At 48.5% G+C, this 14,710-nt stretch overlaps 1 protein-coding gene across 1 annotated transcript in view; it reads right to left on the minus strand.

The window, feature by feature from the left end:
- Positions 1-14,710, minus strand: part of FLT1 (fms related receptor tyrosine kinase 1) — a 117,934-nt gene that overhangs the window by 4,893 nt on the left and 98,331 nt on the right. The window contains exons 19-29 of the mRNA XM_042793156.1: positions 13,372-13,485; positions 12,579-12,667; positions 9,593-9,752; positions 9,076-9,173; positions 8,414-8,536; positions 7,201-7,312; positions 5,457-5,556; positions 3,970-4,075; positions 3,746-3,876; positions 3,241-3,325; positions 2,282-2,373 (exon numbers count right to left, since the gene is read on the minus strand). Of these exons, the coding sequence (XP_042649090.1) occupies positions 2,282-2,373; positions 3,241-3,325; positions 3,746-3,876; positions 3,970-4,075; positions 5,457-5,556; positions 7,201-7,312; positions 8,414-8,536; positions 9,076-9,173; positions 9,593-9,752; positions 12,579-12,667; positions 13,372-13,485 (1,210 nt within the window). The remainder of the gene's footprint in view (positions 1-2,281; positions 2,374-3,240; positions 3,326-3,745; positions 3,877-3,969; positions 4,076-5,456; positions 5,557-7,200; positions 7,313-8,413; positions 8,537-9,075; positions 9,174-9,592; positions 9,753-12,578; positions 12,668-13,371; positions 13,486-14,710) is intronic.

A 14,710-nucleotide genomic window follows, 5' to 3' on the forward strand; every position in this document is an offset into this window, starting at 1 on the left:
GCAGGCTCAGCCTGGCCCAGCCTGCAAGGGCACGGCCCCGCAGCACCCTCAGCCTTGGCTCAGGTCCCGGCCCCTGGTGCAAGTGCATTTGTCTGCATCTGTGTCCCAAAGTGCAGCGTTGATGCTTGCAGCGTGACGGTGGGTGCTGGGGGAGCGGCTAGGCGTTACTGGTGACCTAACTAAGCTGCTGCTAAGAAGGGGGGGGGTGGGGGTGGGGGGTGACCTCTTCCTCAGCCTGGCGCTGGCACCCGCTGCCCTGACGGTGAGCTGCTCCTGCTCGTGGAAACTATTCTAGGCCTGTTCTCCTGGTAATCCCGCAACCTGCACCAGCTCTATCCAAGGCAAGCCAAGCAGGATCAGCACAAGAGAGGGGACAGGACCGCAGAGCAGAATGCTTGAGGTGCAAGGGAAGAAGCAGGACTATGCATCTGGTTAGATCATGTGTCAAACCCCTCCTGGCTCCACCGGGTACACCATTCAGTACAACTTTCAGTGGTATTTAATTACTGCTCCAGTTTAGCCAAAGTACAGGGTGCTTAGCTAAGAAGCTACCACTTTTAGGAATGAGTGCAGACTAAAGGGTCACTGCATGCATTCACACACGAGCGCCTTTTGGCATAACGCTACAGTACCACTTGTTTAGCTTGCAGGCCAGATGACCTTGTATGCTCTCAGCCAACTGCTCTGTTTCCCCAAGGATTTATGTTCTAGCAGCCACTGTTGAGTTCAGTATTTTTTCCCCATCCAAGCATTCCTTTCCTTTCTGCAGCTGAAAATGTTCCTTAACAGCGGTTCCAGAGGGATGCTTGGGGCACGCTCCGTGTATTCTGTGCCCCGCAAAGAAAAAGGCATTTCATGCATTTCATTTGGGGAGGTTGCCATGTTGTCTTTGCGGCTGACAGCAGCCTTCAGAAATGTGGTATTTACACAAAGGAAAAACCACTTCTAGGAAACGTTGCATCCTTTGGAGCCCTCTAATATCCACATGCATTCCAAGCTCTGTCATACCTGGCTCCTCAACAGAGAGTATGGGAAACTGCCTCAATCAAATCAAAGTACCATGAAGTTGCTCACAAGCCTCTTTTCTGAAGTGTGAGTGGTCAAGTCAGGAGAAAGGGCTTCCCAGCACTTGTTTGGAATGGCTCGAATCACCTCGGCTTTGCCACGCACGAGCAGTGCTCCATTGCAAACTCCTGCCAGCAGCACGTTTACCCCGCACACTCTGTCCTTCGGCCGTGTGAGCGTACATGCTCCCGTACATGTATTTCTAGGCATTAAACCAACGCCCTCTTAGTCACTGGAATTTTTCTTGAAGCAAGCCCATTCCGCCTTGACTGCACGTTTCAGCCGGCTCCAATTGTTCGTTGAGACAATACTACACCTCCCAGCCTGCCCAGCTGCATGTGGCTGACAAGTTCAGCACAGGCAGGGTGGCGGGATGGCCTTGACCCCCTGCCAGCCCAAGATGAAGGATGGGTTGGGTCTGGGCAGTCCCCAGGCTGGCTGAGAGCAGTGGGCTGTAACCGGCTGCAGACATCGCCACCCTCGCGGAGGCTGGGAACTGAGACACCACCAGCACTGAGAAAATAAACACTTCCCATTTACAGAGAGTTCATGTCAGTGCAACGCATTTCTTCGAGCAGCCCTGGTTCCCTGCTTGGGCAGCTGTCAGGAATTAGGTGGAGGAAGGTGGCCAATATATTAAAGTGCTTAAAGGCAGGAAGAGAAGTGAGGCCCTCACATCCATCTATTGTAAAGTTGCCACTTTAGCATCCTGAGCCCATGGGTGTTAAATGGGCCGTGCTTAGCTGAGTCATGGAAAAGCAGGGCAAAAACAAGCACGGGGAGCCTTGGCCCAGCTGGAGTGCCCTTGGGGACTTGCAGAAACAACCGCAAATCCTTCACAGCCACACGTTCCTCCTCCCCCTTGCCAAGGGCTTCTTTCCTACAGTTACCTGCCCGGAACTTGGCTTAGTGCTCTCTGGCACTCACTTGTCCAGCCTGGAATTAAGTTGAGGATCAAGCTGATCTACAGAGTGCTAATAAGTCGTGTCGGTGATGTGCATCAAGGGGTTGAGGGTTATCTGCATCCTCAAAGACGGAGCGTTGGGTGTGGGAGATGACTGCTGACTCAGCTGAGCAGGACACATCTCAGCAAGAGGGTTTGTAGGGACTGGGGACACCTCAGCTACTTTCATTGGGTGTGATTTAGCACGAGGACTTTGAATCCTTCTTTGCGCTCTAAAACATGAAGGAGAAAAAGTCAACATAAAATACAGACCCAAAGAGCGTCCGTTTCTGCTTGCTGCCTGTCCATGTAAAGCGTTTCAGTTCTTCTGGAGCCAGCACCATCCCACTGTCTGCTTGATAATCCTTGAAGAAAAAAGAAAGATGCAATCCTATTAGGTATTAACCGTAGAAATTTATTTTCACAATGGATTCATTTCTTCCTCAGTCTGATTTCCAGCATCCGTTTTGTCATTTATGCTCAGAAAGCTCTGGGAGACAGTGGCTCCATGCTGCTGGAGGTGCTGCAGTGCCCAGGTATTTAATGGTGCCTCTCCAAACTGTCCTTGCTTTGGGGGTGCAGCAAACACTTGCTGTTAACACAGATACAGCGTGCTAATAGAAAAGTGTCTATGTGCAAGGTGAGGTTCTGGCCAGCCACTAGTTCAGCCCTGCGAACACCACCGTGCCTTTCCCACCTCCCACTGCTTAATGTGAACAACTGGGTCACTAAAAGCTTCCCCCCAACCTTTCACCCGTGCCTACCCCCCACCAGGACAGTACCTCTGCCCCATTAGTAGACATTTCCCCAGCTTGTCCACCTGATAACAGGACTTGTCCCTACCAGGAACCTCGGATGGAAGTGTGACCCACAATTCCCATTTGTGCACTACAATTCAGATGAAAGCACAAATCCAAGGGATTTATGTCGCTCCCCCCTCAACCAGTGAGACTCAGGTGGGACTCTGACAGCCATACCATGCAGACCTACTGTCACCAGCCATTAATAATCAGGGAAGGAGTGTTTGCAGTCCATTGCATGGTCAGCAAGGATCTACTGTCCCCAGTTTGTAGGAGATGGGATGACACCATGCTGCAAGCACAGCTAATCTTGCACCTCATGGCAGTAGAGCTGACAAAGCAGTAAAACCCCTTCTTAATTCTCTCTGTATAAATCTGTCAGACACATAAAAAGAAACAAATGGCGTACCATTTGGCCCAAGAGTCACTTACATTAAACACAAGTGTTTCCTTGATGGGAAGTTCTTCAAATGTCTTTATGCGCTGGGGTGGTTTTATTTTGAAAGTGTTTATGTATCTGTTGATCAAAAAAAAGCAGGAGGATTTTTGGTGAGAGTGTGAAGTGCGTAAGCAGGAAGCGCTGGGTATTTCTCTGTTCCTTTAAGCAGTTGCCTAACTGTCATCAAGGTAGTTTGCACAAAAAGGACTTGTTAACCAGACCCCACCCAAACCCCACTCCCCAGCCCTGGGGCGCACGCAGGTGCCCCCCTCACAGCACCCCAGCCTGGCGACCCGATGGTCCCCCTGGGCAGAGACACCTCGACGGGCTGTCCCAGCCCAACAGGATCCCAGTGGTGGTGGCTCGGTGTCTGGTGGGACACTCGGGCCTCGTGGGGTGTCTCCGGGTGCTTTTTCCCCACCCAGGTCCAGACCAGGCTATGCAGCAAGCTACAATACCCAACAAACAAACTCAGTCTTAATCTTGCTTATATCTCACCTGACGTTTTCAGTGCTTCCACGGCTTGAGCTCGTAACAGAAAAATTTTCATTGCACAAAGGATCAGGCGCAGGGGAAAGCCCACTTTCCGTTGTAAATATCGTATTGAGGGGTATGTAGTCTTTGCCTTCCTAAACGCATAGAAGAAATCAAAGCATTATTCCTGGGACCGTGCAACCACTTGTCCCTGCCTCGGTGACAGCATGCGGTTGTGACATTAGTACCTGCTGGACATTTGCTTGTAGCAGGTCACCCAGCTTTTTAACCAGCTCGGAGAACCTTGGTCTGTCGTTGGGATTGCTGCGCCAGCAGTCCAGCATGATTTGGTAGCTGTAAGAACAAAAGCAAAATGAGCACATGGTGGGGTTACAGCTCACTTTGATCCAGGGCCGTTGCAGTCTCTGACAACTTGTCATCAATAGCGTCAACTCCTGAGCCCACCTGATTTTACAGACATGCCCTCCAACACCACCGGGGCCTCTTACTAAAAGTAAAAGAGTAAACTTTCCACAGAAAAAGAAAAAAAAAAAACTTCTTCCCGCAAGACACCAGGAAGACCACATCAAAAGAATAATTTAGCCAACTAGTCATACTTTCTTTTTTTATTCCTCATTAAGCATTAAACATCTATTAACTGGCAATGTTTAAGTTAAGGCATTCTAAGATGACTTATATAAATGTGTCACTTCCTCGTATTGGTTGAGTCGAGCTTTCCTTCCTGCAATAAAATACGTGGAAGAGAAAAAAAAGAAAGCTCTTATCTACTGTCACTAGGATAATAAAATTAGCCGATGGGTAATAATCCCAGATAGGCATGGCTGGCTTGCATCCTTTTTCTTCTTCCAGAACTATGTTTTGGTAAGTGGTGCTATTTAGAGTCATGACGTAGGACTCAAAAAAGCCCTGAAGACACATACACGTACTCGATTGTGCCTCCAGAGGTAAAATGCCCTGGATATGTTCATGCTCCCGAGTAATCTGCGCCGTGGGGTGGGTGTTCAGCCTGCTGCAGGTGCCTCCCCAGGCAGGGCATTCTGTCTCACCCCCAGGGCAGAGGAGCTGCAAACTCAGGGTCTCACTTGAGCCCCCTGCCCAGACCTCCAAAACCAGCGCTGGCCGTGCAGCAGCAGCTGGAGCCTGCACCTGCAGGCAGGGGGCTGGGGAGCGACAGCCGGTGGTGTGGCGGAGGAGCTCAGACAAACCCCGTAGGTGACACGGGCCGGGAGGCTGCGGGTCCCCGTCACCTTCCTCTGCCATCAGACGCTGCCGCCGGGAAAGGGTGGACCCTCAGCAGTTGACTGACTGCGAGGAAGCCTCCGCCGTCGCTTCCGAAGTCAAGGCGACGTTAAGAGTGTCGCACGCCCCCAGCACTTACCTGTGTGCATGTCGGTCAATGTTAAACCTGGAGAAGAATGAATGACCTTCCTCCTCAGGGCTGCTCGCTCAGCTCCCCTCAGAGTCCAGCCCGGGGCTTTGGTCCACATCCCTCCTCACCCTCTCCTACCCCTCGGGAGGGCCAGGGGGCCAAGGAGATGGGGGGAGTGGGGATGGGGTTCAGGAAGATGCTGCTGACAACGGTAAGGTACGAGGCAGCACTGTGTTGTTTTTCCTTATGTTGGCACGGGATACTTTTTGTGGAGACTCGTGTATCACCTGTAAGGCAGCCCAGGAGGGCAGTGGTATGCAAGGCAAGCAGAGAAAGGCATCTTACATCTCCTCGGTCGCTTGCTCCGGGGCTCGCATTCTTGTGCCTTCCTTTAGTCTGCTGCAGAAATCCTCATCTATTTGGACTCCGGGGTAAGGAGAAGCACCTGGAGGCAACATTGGGAGAAGAGGGTCATACGTACCCGGAGTTGGGTACCTGGGACCTAGCCTTGGACCTAAGCATCCCCCTCAAACTCTTGGGGTGCGCAGCATCTGCTTGCAGAGCTGGGAGCCAGGGGTGTCCCCCCCCTCCGGGGTCCGGCCCCTGCCAGCTGCCACAGGCAGGGAACTGATGCTGCTCTGAGCCCCCGGATCAAACCCGGATCAAAATCGATGGTGCTTGCCTGGCCTGAATGCAAAAAATACACACCAGTTTGACTTGAAAAGTATTCCTCAAGAAAAGCCAAGACTGATCTCTCTATTTGTTTGCACCACCCCAAATAGCAGAGTATTCCCAAACCCCAAATGCTGAAAACCACCTTGAAAAGAATAAAATCATGGTTTTAAATCAGATCACAGCATATTTGCATTATTTTTGTAATTTCTGTGTTTTTAAGCTGCAGACTCATCAGGCTGTTGGTCTTTTTTTTTTTTTTTTTTTTTTTCCTGTAGAAAAACATCAGGAAAAGGGAAAATGAAAGAGAAAAAGAGAGGGACCTTTCAGAGAGTCAGACAGTTTCCAGGTTCAAGGAGCTGGGGCTTTAAGAAAAAAATAGCAGGTATTATGAGGCTGACCATAAAAATCACAAGAGTTGGCAGGCTGACCAACAACACGTATTTAAACTAATAAATGATTGATTGTCCTGAGAATTGTATAGTATTGTTTCCTCTGCTGTTTGCCTCTTTTGTCAGCCTCTGTGTTGAACCCAATTAAGATTCCTCTATTCTGATGGTCGTTGTTGTTCCCACTCAGTGTGCATCTTGTATCCTGCCTTCTCCACGTGAAAGAAAAGGGGGGGGGGGGGGGGGGGGGTGGGAGCGGGAAAAGCTTCACTGAGTTTTAATTTTGGATTGCACGCTCTAGTTCATCCTGTGGTATCTGTGCAGATGCTTGTTCACCTGCCCAGGTGAGGGGGGTGCTGGGTCCCTCCTGGGCTGGGGGGACCACCTGGTCTCAGGCTGCAAGTGGGGGTGACGCAGTCTATGACATGCAAAGACCTCCGTGTGTGTTCAGCTCCTCTGCTCCCACGAGAAGCTTTTGAGGGAGCCCCCAGCCCATGGCACTCAGTATCTTGAATGCTGCCTGTGGCCCAGGAGGCGATGCCTCCGTCCCTGGCAGCTGCCAAGCCAGGCCCACAGCTCCGTGTTACCCCACAGGGTTTCGCGATTAATAAAAACACTTAAAAATTTGCCCAATTTTCCTGGTTTGCGCCGTCAGTCAGACAAAGCACCGCAGCTGCTTCGGCCATGCTGCCCTGCATCCCTAAGGAGGGTTTCTACAAGGAAAAGAGGGAAGCTTAGGTTTTGCCCATGGCAGAAAAAGGTGGCAAAGTTCTCAGGTAGTTGTGCTATCCGTTCAGGCTTTCAGCCTGGCAAATCAGCTTTCAGTGCCCTTACAAGCACCAAAATTTCCAGTTCACAGGGGCATGATACACACTGTTCTCATCTCTAGCCCCACACCCCACCTTTGCCTCATTTAGGTCTTTCCTTATTAAAGACCTGTCAAAAGCTCCTTGAAAGTAACAGAGGTTTTTCCCCAGGCTGAAGTCCCCACTGCTGAGTCCAGCTCCTGGGGCGCAGAGTTAACGTACCCAAGGAAAATATCTCCCACAGCAAGACCCCGTAGGACCACACGTCACTTTTTGTATTGTAGATTTTATCAAATATGGATTCTGGAGCCATCCACTTGAGAGGAAGTCGAGCCTGGAGTAAAAGGGACAAACCTTACTATTATTTTCGGAGCCTAAAAGAATTTAATCGTAGATGAATCAACTATACATTGTTATGTAAATAATTACCATTCAAACAGGAACCTGGGGGATTTCCTTACAGGCAGTCAAGATAAACCCACACTCATTCAGACACTTTCTTAACAAATTGTGGGAGTAAAAGGCTGTTTTAAAAACCTGTGTGGCACAAAACACCAGACACTGGAAGCCTCTGACCAGAGTGACCAGGCCTTTTCTTTACAGGGATGTGGGGATATGCAAGAGCAGAGGACTCTCGCTGGCGTCCTAGAGATAGGGGAAATATCATTCTGTCATGGTGTTGGAGATGTTCTTGGGGAGATTTTCAGAGCCTGAATTGCAGGAGTGTATCAGCAACCCTTGAAGCCCCCTCGGTGCAGCCTGTTGGGGTCTCCTGAGCAGCACCCAAGTTATGTGAACATTGTTTCCCAGTTAATATGTAGTGCTGTAAATCTCAAAAGCCATTTGCAGACGAGGGAATAGCTGGCAGGTGGGCGAGACCTCCAGACAGACGCTCTCTGCGTGACCCCAATGCCCACACGAAATTTTCACGGCATCAGTGGGCACAGGCACAGTTTGCTGATCCAGCCTTACTGCCTGCTATTTGCAGCAGAAGCGAAAGAAAAAAAAAAAGCCTGATCAGGTGCTGGAGGCAGCAAGTCCAGCTCGGCTGCTGGAGGCACCACGAGTGGTGCTTGGCTCTGGTGTGGGTGCACCGGGGGACACGCACATTGTTTGGGAGGGACTGGTTTCCTTGACGGAAGGCTAGTGAGTAAAGGGGTTATGCTGAGCCAGTCAAGAAACATGTCTAAAAACTATCTGAAGTATTAACCGGGCAGAGCTGTGGAACAGTTAGCGTGTCCAAGCCTTATGCCTGAGGATAGAAATTCTTTCTATATCTACAATGCATCTGGAGAGCTCACCTTCACATAAAAACTGTGATGGCTTTCAAGCTCTTTTAATTTCAGGAAAAGTGAATGTCTACAGAACGTTTTGGTGGACAGCTTGAAATTAAATGTTATAAGTGTATGGGTAAATAAACAGCGTCTTGACTCACATCTCCTTTTCTCACATAATCAGGATTCTTATAAATATCTCTTGCAAGGCCAAAATCACAGATCTTCACGACATTGTTCTCAGATAAAAGGATGTTTCTGGCTGCCAGGTCACGATGAATGCACTATAATAAAACAGTTTCACAATCAAGCTGCATTTCCTTAATCCTGCCCACAAATTTCCTGACTGTCTCCCATATCCTTTTAAAAATTATTATTTGAGAGATCAATTTAATATTTTTTTTTAATGGAAGTTGACTATAGTTTACATGAATTTACTGTAAAGAGTGGCAGTTCTTTAAAAAAATAAATTAAATTCCTGAGGCCAGAAAGTGATAAATTTTTAAGTCCCTTGACATTTGCAGGGAAAGTGCTGATTCATTTGGAGCTCCCTACCTAATATACGTTGAAACGAAGAAAAAAATCCCACCACACCCAAAAGATCTTCCCTGAATGAATGAGCTTGACCCACCGCCTCCAGCCATGAGCCTCTGTTTATGGGCTATGGAGACTTGGATAAACACACCGTTATATTTATAACGCCAAGAGGAAAACAGCTCTTCCTTTGGGACCTCTCCCAAGGAAGGTGTCACTAAAATGTAGACACTATCTCAGCTCTGAATCCCATCCTTCTGCAGGGCAAAATCCCCAGCACAAAACTCACCTTTCTGGAGGAGAGGAACTCCATGCCTCTGGCCACCTGAAAGCTGTAAGAGATCAGGTCCTCCATAGTGAGGGGCAACTTGTAGAATTCATCAGCATCTGCAAAGTTGGAAAAATGCAGTTCGTTACAGAGATTGCTCACAAGGCAGTTATTTTCCCCCTCACTTACTGACCCTATTACTCCCATAAATTCAGTCTCCACAGAGTAGTATTCGAAGGTCAGCCCACTGTCACTGGAAACAAAAATAGTGGTTGTTTTATACCCTGTGCTTTGGACAGTGCTGTGTTTTCCCCAAAGATAAGGAGCAGTCAGAAGAAACAATCACACATTTTCCTGTCAGATTTAGTAACCCTGGAAATAATCTTTTTTTAAATCTTCTACCCTCTGGACATGACCCTGTGAGCGTCTCCCACGGATGTTTATTAGGGTGATAAATGAGGAAAAAAATTTCAGGGATGCACAGTATGCTGTAAAAATATCACAGACCGTGTAGGGACAGGAAGGAATTAATACCTACCCTCCTCGTCCTCCTCCACATCACTCAGACTTTTATCTTCCTGGAACCCAGAGCTCGCGAAACTCTCGCTGCTGGTGACACTGGCCAGTCTTTGTTTTTTGCCTTCCACCGACTCAATATCCTTTTTCTCGTTCATTGGCTCTCCTTGGAGAGGAGAGTCCTTCAAACAAACAGAGGAGAAGAGGCGCTACATCAGAGTGACGGAGGGGGTGGGAGAGGAACTGAGTCAGACTTCTGTCGCCTTTCCACCAGGAGATGATGCTGGTCCGTGGCACGTGTGGTCACGTCGCCCACGGGTGTGGGTGCCCAGCACCACCACAGCAGGCTGGGACTGGTGGTGGGGTTGCACTCCACCAAGGTTGCTGCCTCCGGAGGGAAGAAATGCATTGGCTTGGGAGTACCAGCACAGGTTTTTGGGGCACCCCGTGTGGTGGGCTACCTCTGATGAGGTGAGGATTTGCGAGGTCCATGGGTGGACATGTCCGCTGGCCTGTAGCTCATCTCAGCCTGAAATGAGACATCTGAAAGGGCCTATTTCTCTCCAGCAGCCAGAGAAGGAGCCTGGTGGGATGTACCCACAGCGCAGGTGGCCCAGCCGTCTCAAACTAAAGGATCAGCTTTTTGTCCCAGGCTGCTTAAGGCACCTGCCTCTATGTCGCTGCACAGTGCCTGGTGCAGGGCTGTCAGCTCTTCCACGGAGGAGCAAGGGCACTTTTTCTCATTTGAAATACAGTTGCTGTTGGAAGCAACGGCCTCTCTTCCCTGCCACCTCTATCCAGTGCTTTCATGTTATGACCAATGATGGTTTAATGGGACACATGCAACTCTGTTTGGAAAATGCTTTCCCACTGCTACCCAGGGAGCAACCTAGCTGCCTGGCCATGCTCTTGCTCCCTCTCCCCTTTCCTCCTGCCCTGTGACCATCTCTCTCTCTCTTGCACATGCTGGTGCAGAGCCATGTTCCCTCCCTCCTGGGCAGCCCTCCCAAGGGTGCTGGAGCACCGAGTCTGGGCAGGTTCCTCACCCAGGGGGATGTGAGTGACTCCCCCCAGGGTGGACCCCGCACAGCCATGCTCCCTGCTGAGCATCCTCCACCAACCACCACACGTTGGAGGAGGAAGCTGCTGTGTCTCAAGCAGACCCCAACACGGACGGCCTTGAGAACAGAGACTCAGCCAAAACACTCTGCAGGGGCACGTCCTCCTGAATGTGCCCTCCCACAGAGCCCTCCAGAAAAAACCTTGAGATGCTGCTGAGCTTTTGGCACAGCTGAGCGGGGGTTTTGGGGACTGCCATTCTTCATCCCGTTTCAGAGCTCTTAATCCTTTGGGTGATTTTGCTGAAAGTGCACAAGCAGGGATATAATTGGCACCTTTGGGTTCAGGTTTGTAATAAGAAACACGACCAGATTTGATCCAGAGGGCTGTGGGATGTGCGGACAAGGCTCTCATCTCTTTTCCTCTTGATAGCCCTTCTCCTCACACAATAATAAGATTACTCGCAAATCTCTGAACATTAGGGTGTCTTGGAACATGAGCTTTAAATGGCATTATCTCGGCTGTGTTCCCAGCAGTACTGAAATCAGTGGGCAAAACCACTTCCTTTGGCTTCGCTGACACCAGCCTCTGAAGTGACCCCAAGCTCAGCAGGAATGGGTTTGTCAGCAGCGGGGCAAGAGCATGTGGGGACACTTTGGATAAGACTCACTTCCTCTCGCCGTAGATGGCTCCATCCAAATTACTCACATCAGTCTCCTTGCGCAGTCAGGGAAGAGAAATGAGTCCTTTCTAAGCACAACACATCCCACACCAGCTATTAAAATAGCTCAGGTGAACTGCACCCAAAAGCCGTTTATTTCCTTTGGTAGAAGAGAGTCTAAAGAGACTAGCTCAGAGGTTGACATCTACATTACTGACACGTTTGGTAAGTGTGCTGGGTTTACGTGTGCGGCGGGGTTTTTGGTAGCAGGGGAGGGGGCTACAGCAGTGGCCCCTGTGAGAAGCTTCTCAAAGCTCCCCCAGCTCCAATTCAGACCTGCTTCTGTGCCAAGGCCGAGCCAATTAGTGACGGTGGTTGTGCCTCTTCAATAACCTATTTAAGAAAGGGAACTTTGGAGCAGGAGCTGGAATTGTGAGGAGGGGTTGTAGGGAGGACAACTATGTGAACTCCGAGGTCAGTGGAAGGAAGAAGGAGGAATGGGGGAAAGTGCAGAGGTGCACCACCCCTGTATCCTGCGGTGAGACGTCAGGGCTGCTCCCCCCTCCACCCATGGAGATCCACGGTAGAGCAGATGCCAACCTGCAGCCTGTGACAGACCCCACACTGGGACAGGCAGCTGCACCTGAAGAAGGCTGGGACTCTGTGGGGAAAAAGCCCCCACTGTTGTAGTTCAGTGCTGGGAGTACTGCAACATGCAGGGATGTCCCACGCCATATCAGCATGGGAATGGTTGCATCCCGTGGGAAGGACTCTCGACAGAGAAAGTTTGTGGAGGACTATCTCCAGTGAGAGGAAAGCCGTGTGGGGCAGGGGAATAATGCAAGGGATTCCCTTCTCTGAGAAGGAATAACCAGTGGGACTGACTGAACTCCCCAATTCCCTTCCTCCTGTGCTGCTGGTGGGGAGCAGGTAGAGAAATCGGGAGCAAATTCCTGATTCCAGGAAGACGGAAAGGGTGAGGGGAGGTGTTTTTAAAATATGGTAATGCTTCTCCCTGTCCTACCCTGTCTGTTAAGTGTTGTTGTTAGTGACTGAATTAAATTTATGTTCTTTTTTAATTTACACTAATAAGTCTGTCTTTTGCCCATGACTGTAAAGAGTGAGTCATCCCTCCCTGTCCTTATCTTGATTCCTGAGCCTTTTGCTTTATTTTCTCCTTCTCAGTCCTGAGGGGAAGGGGAGAATGAATGGCTGCATGGTTCTTTGTTGCCCTCTGAGCTCAAGCCACAACAGCAAGATGTTCGAAAAGAGGCATCTGTCTCCTCACCTTGTTTGGGCAAAAAAAATTCCTCTTGCTCTTCAGGTAGTTTGATAAATTCCCATACTTGCAGTATTCAACAATCACCATCAGAGGCCCTGGGCAAAAGGAAAGTGAATTTTGAGCAGCATTACAAGGCAGCATCAGTTCTGAGAAGAAGAATAGTCTTTCATGCCCATAGGTATAATTTGAGTCCAGAATATAGTAAATCAACACTGTTTCTGGAAATTAGGGATGGGCCTAATTTTGAAAGCTGGGTCACGAACCTGGCTCCGGATGGACCCTCAATTTCTTCTTCGAGCAGTCTCCATTCAGGCTGGAGTCCCACAGCCCACACACGCTTGTTGAACTAAAATCAGTGACATATCTAAAACAAATGATTGCTCATACTGGGCCTTCGATTTTCTTAGTGGAATATCATTAAGGTTTTTACAGCAGTTGACTTGTGATTCATTGTTCAGGGCCAACAGCCAATATCCCTTACTTCCAGCCCTTCCAGATCATGTTTAACTTGAGCTTGAGCAGTCAAGTGAGTGAGATAAAGGACAATAAGCGACCTGCTCCCAAATTCACACTTCTCATGTTAATACTAAAGGAGAGTTTAAGTAGAGAAAATGTTTAATCACTTGATTGGATGACCAGAAGTCTTTTTTTCTCTTCCTCTTTTTTCACCAACCACAGGATGAGCCCTAATATTTCAAGTTAATAACTGGACTTCTGGACAAAAAAAAATAACGCAGCCAACTGACTGTTTTGGGGAGGTGATCCAAACCCATTTTAAGTGTAGTGCAGATTTTTTTACCTCCATTTTTCGTGCAAGCTCCCAGCAAATTCACAATATTGAGATGATGACCGATGTGGATTAGGATTTTCAGCTCAGTCATCAGTGCTTTGTACTCGCTTGCTGTGGCCCCATCTGTAAACACAAAATAAGTCAATGTGAAATGGCAAAAAAAAAAATGGTCCTGCTGAGCTTTATCACTTCTTGTCACTTTCTATTGAAATAACCTCCATTACTGGATGCACTTCATGTGTTGATGTTCTTTTTCTATTCCTCCCTGCTCAGCATCCTCTTGTTCGCAATAAAACCCATAAAAAGAGAGGCACTCAACTTCCTCCCAGTAGACTCTGTTATATTTAGAACTGAGAGAAATTATTTTCACATGAATAGTTTTGTCATTTTAGCCAAAAAATGAAAGAACAAATAAAAAGGGATTTCAAGACTGTAATTAACTCTATCTAGAGTAGGTTTCAGCTGACCCAACATCAGCTGTCTAAGGGTTATGTACTAGCCTAAACTAATTAACGTCTCAAGGAGTCAGGGGCAAGAGCAAAACATTTCCAGAGGCTGATGCAGCCATCAGCTTTAGCCATCTGTGAAGGGAGGAGATGAACCGCTGTTTGGTGATGATTGTTTGGTTCTGTTCGTAATAAAGGAAGCCTGGAGTATTAAGATAGACCAGGGATACTATAAAGACCAGGACCAGGTTAAAGTTAGGTGACTGCATCTCACCCTTATTGGTTATGATCAATATTAATAATAATAGTAATAGTAATGATATAGGAAATCCCACAACTCGGGCCAAAAGATTCTATTTGGTATTGAGTGAGACTTTTAATTCCCTCCAAGCAATTTTTTTCTGCAGAATTTTGTTTTTGTAAAAAAAAAAAAAAACCCAAGAAAAAGCATATTGCTTTGTGTAGACTAAAAAGGACTTTTTCAGTTTAGTGACACCAGGAATAAGAATAGTCCAGTGGAAAGAACCTAGAGCTAGGTCTTAAAAGGCTTGGGTTTTTTACATCTGGATGGAAACAGATTTTCTTGGTGGCCTCACACAAAACTTGTCATCTACCCAGTGACCCACTGTTCATCTGTATAGGTAGTGACACTTTCCCTCCACCTCATGGGAATTCTGCAAGGACAGAGCCCACGAATGACTGCAAAGTTCCTGGATAGTCTAGTGAGGATACAAGGAATGGGGCAGATCTCCCCTAAGTTTAGGGGTCCGTAGTGAAGATGCCTACAGAGGATCTAGTCATCACAGGGTCTCTTCATAGTCATCAGAGCTAAACAAGCACTCGGCTCACCATTTGCAGGGATCTGCCTTAGGGTGGGATGAATGTGTTTCTCACCATTGACA

This window comes from Tyto alba, unplaced genomic scaffold (genome assembly GCF_018691265.1).
Source record: "Tyto alba isolate M040663 unplaced genomic scaffold, T.alba_DEE_v4.0 Super-Scaffold_2, whole genome shotgun sequence".
Taxonomy (NCBI): Eukaryota; Metazoa; Chordata; class Aves; order Strigiformes; family Tytonidae; genus Tyto; species Tyto alba.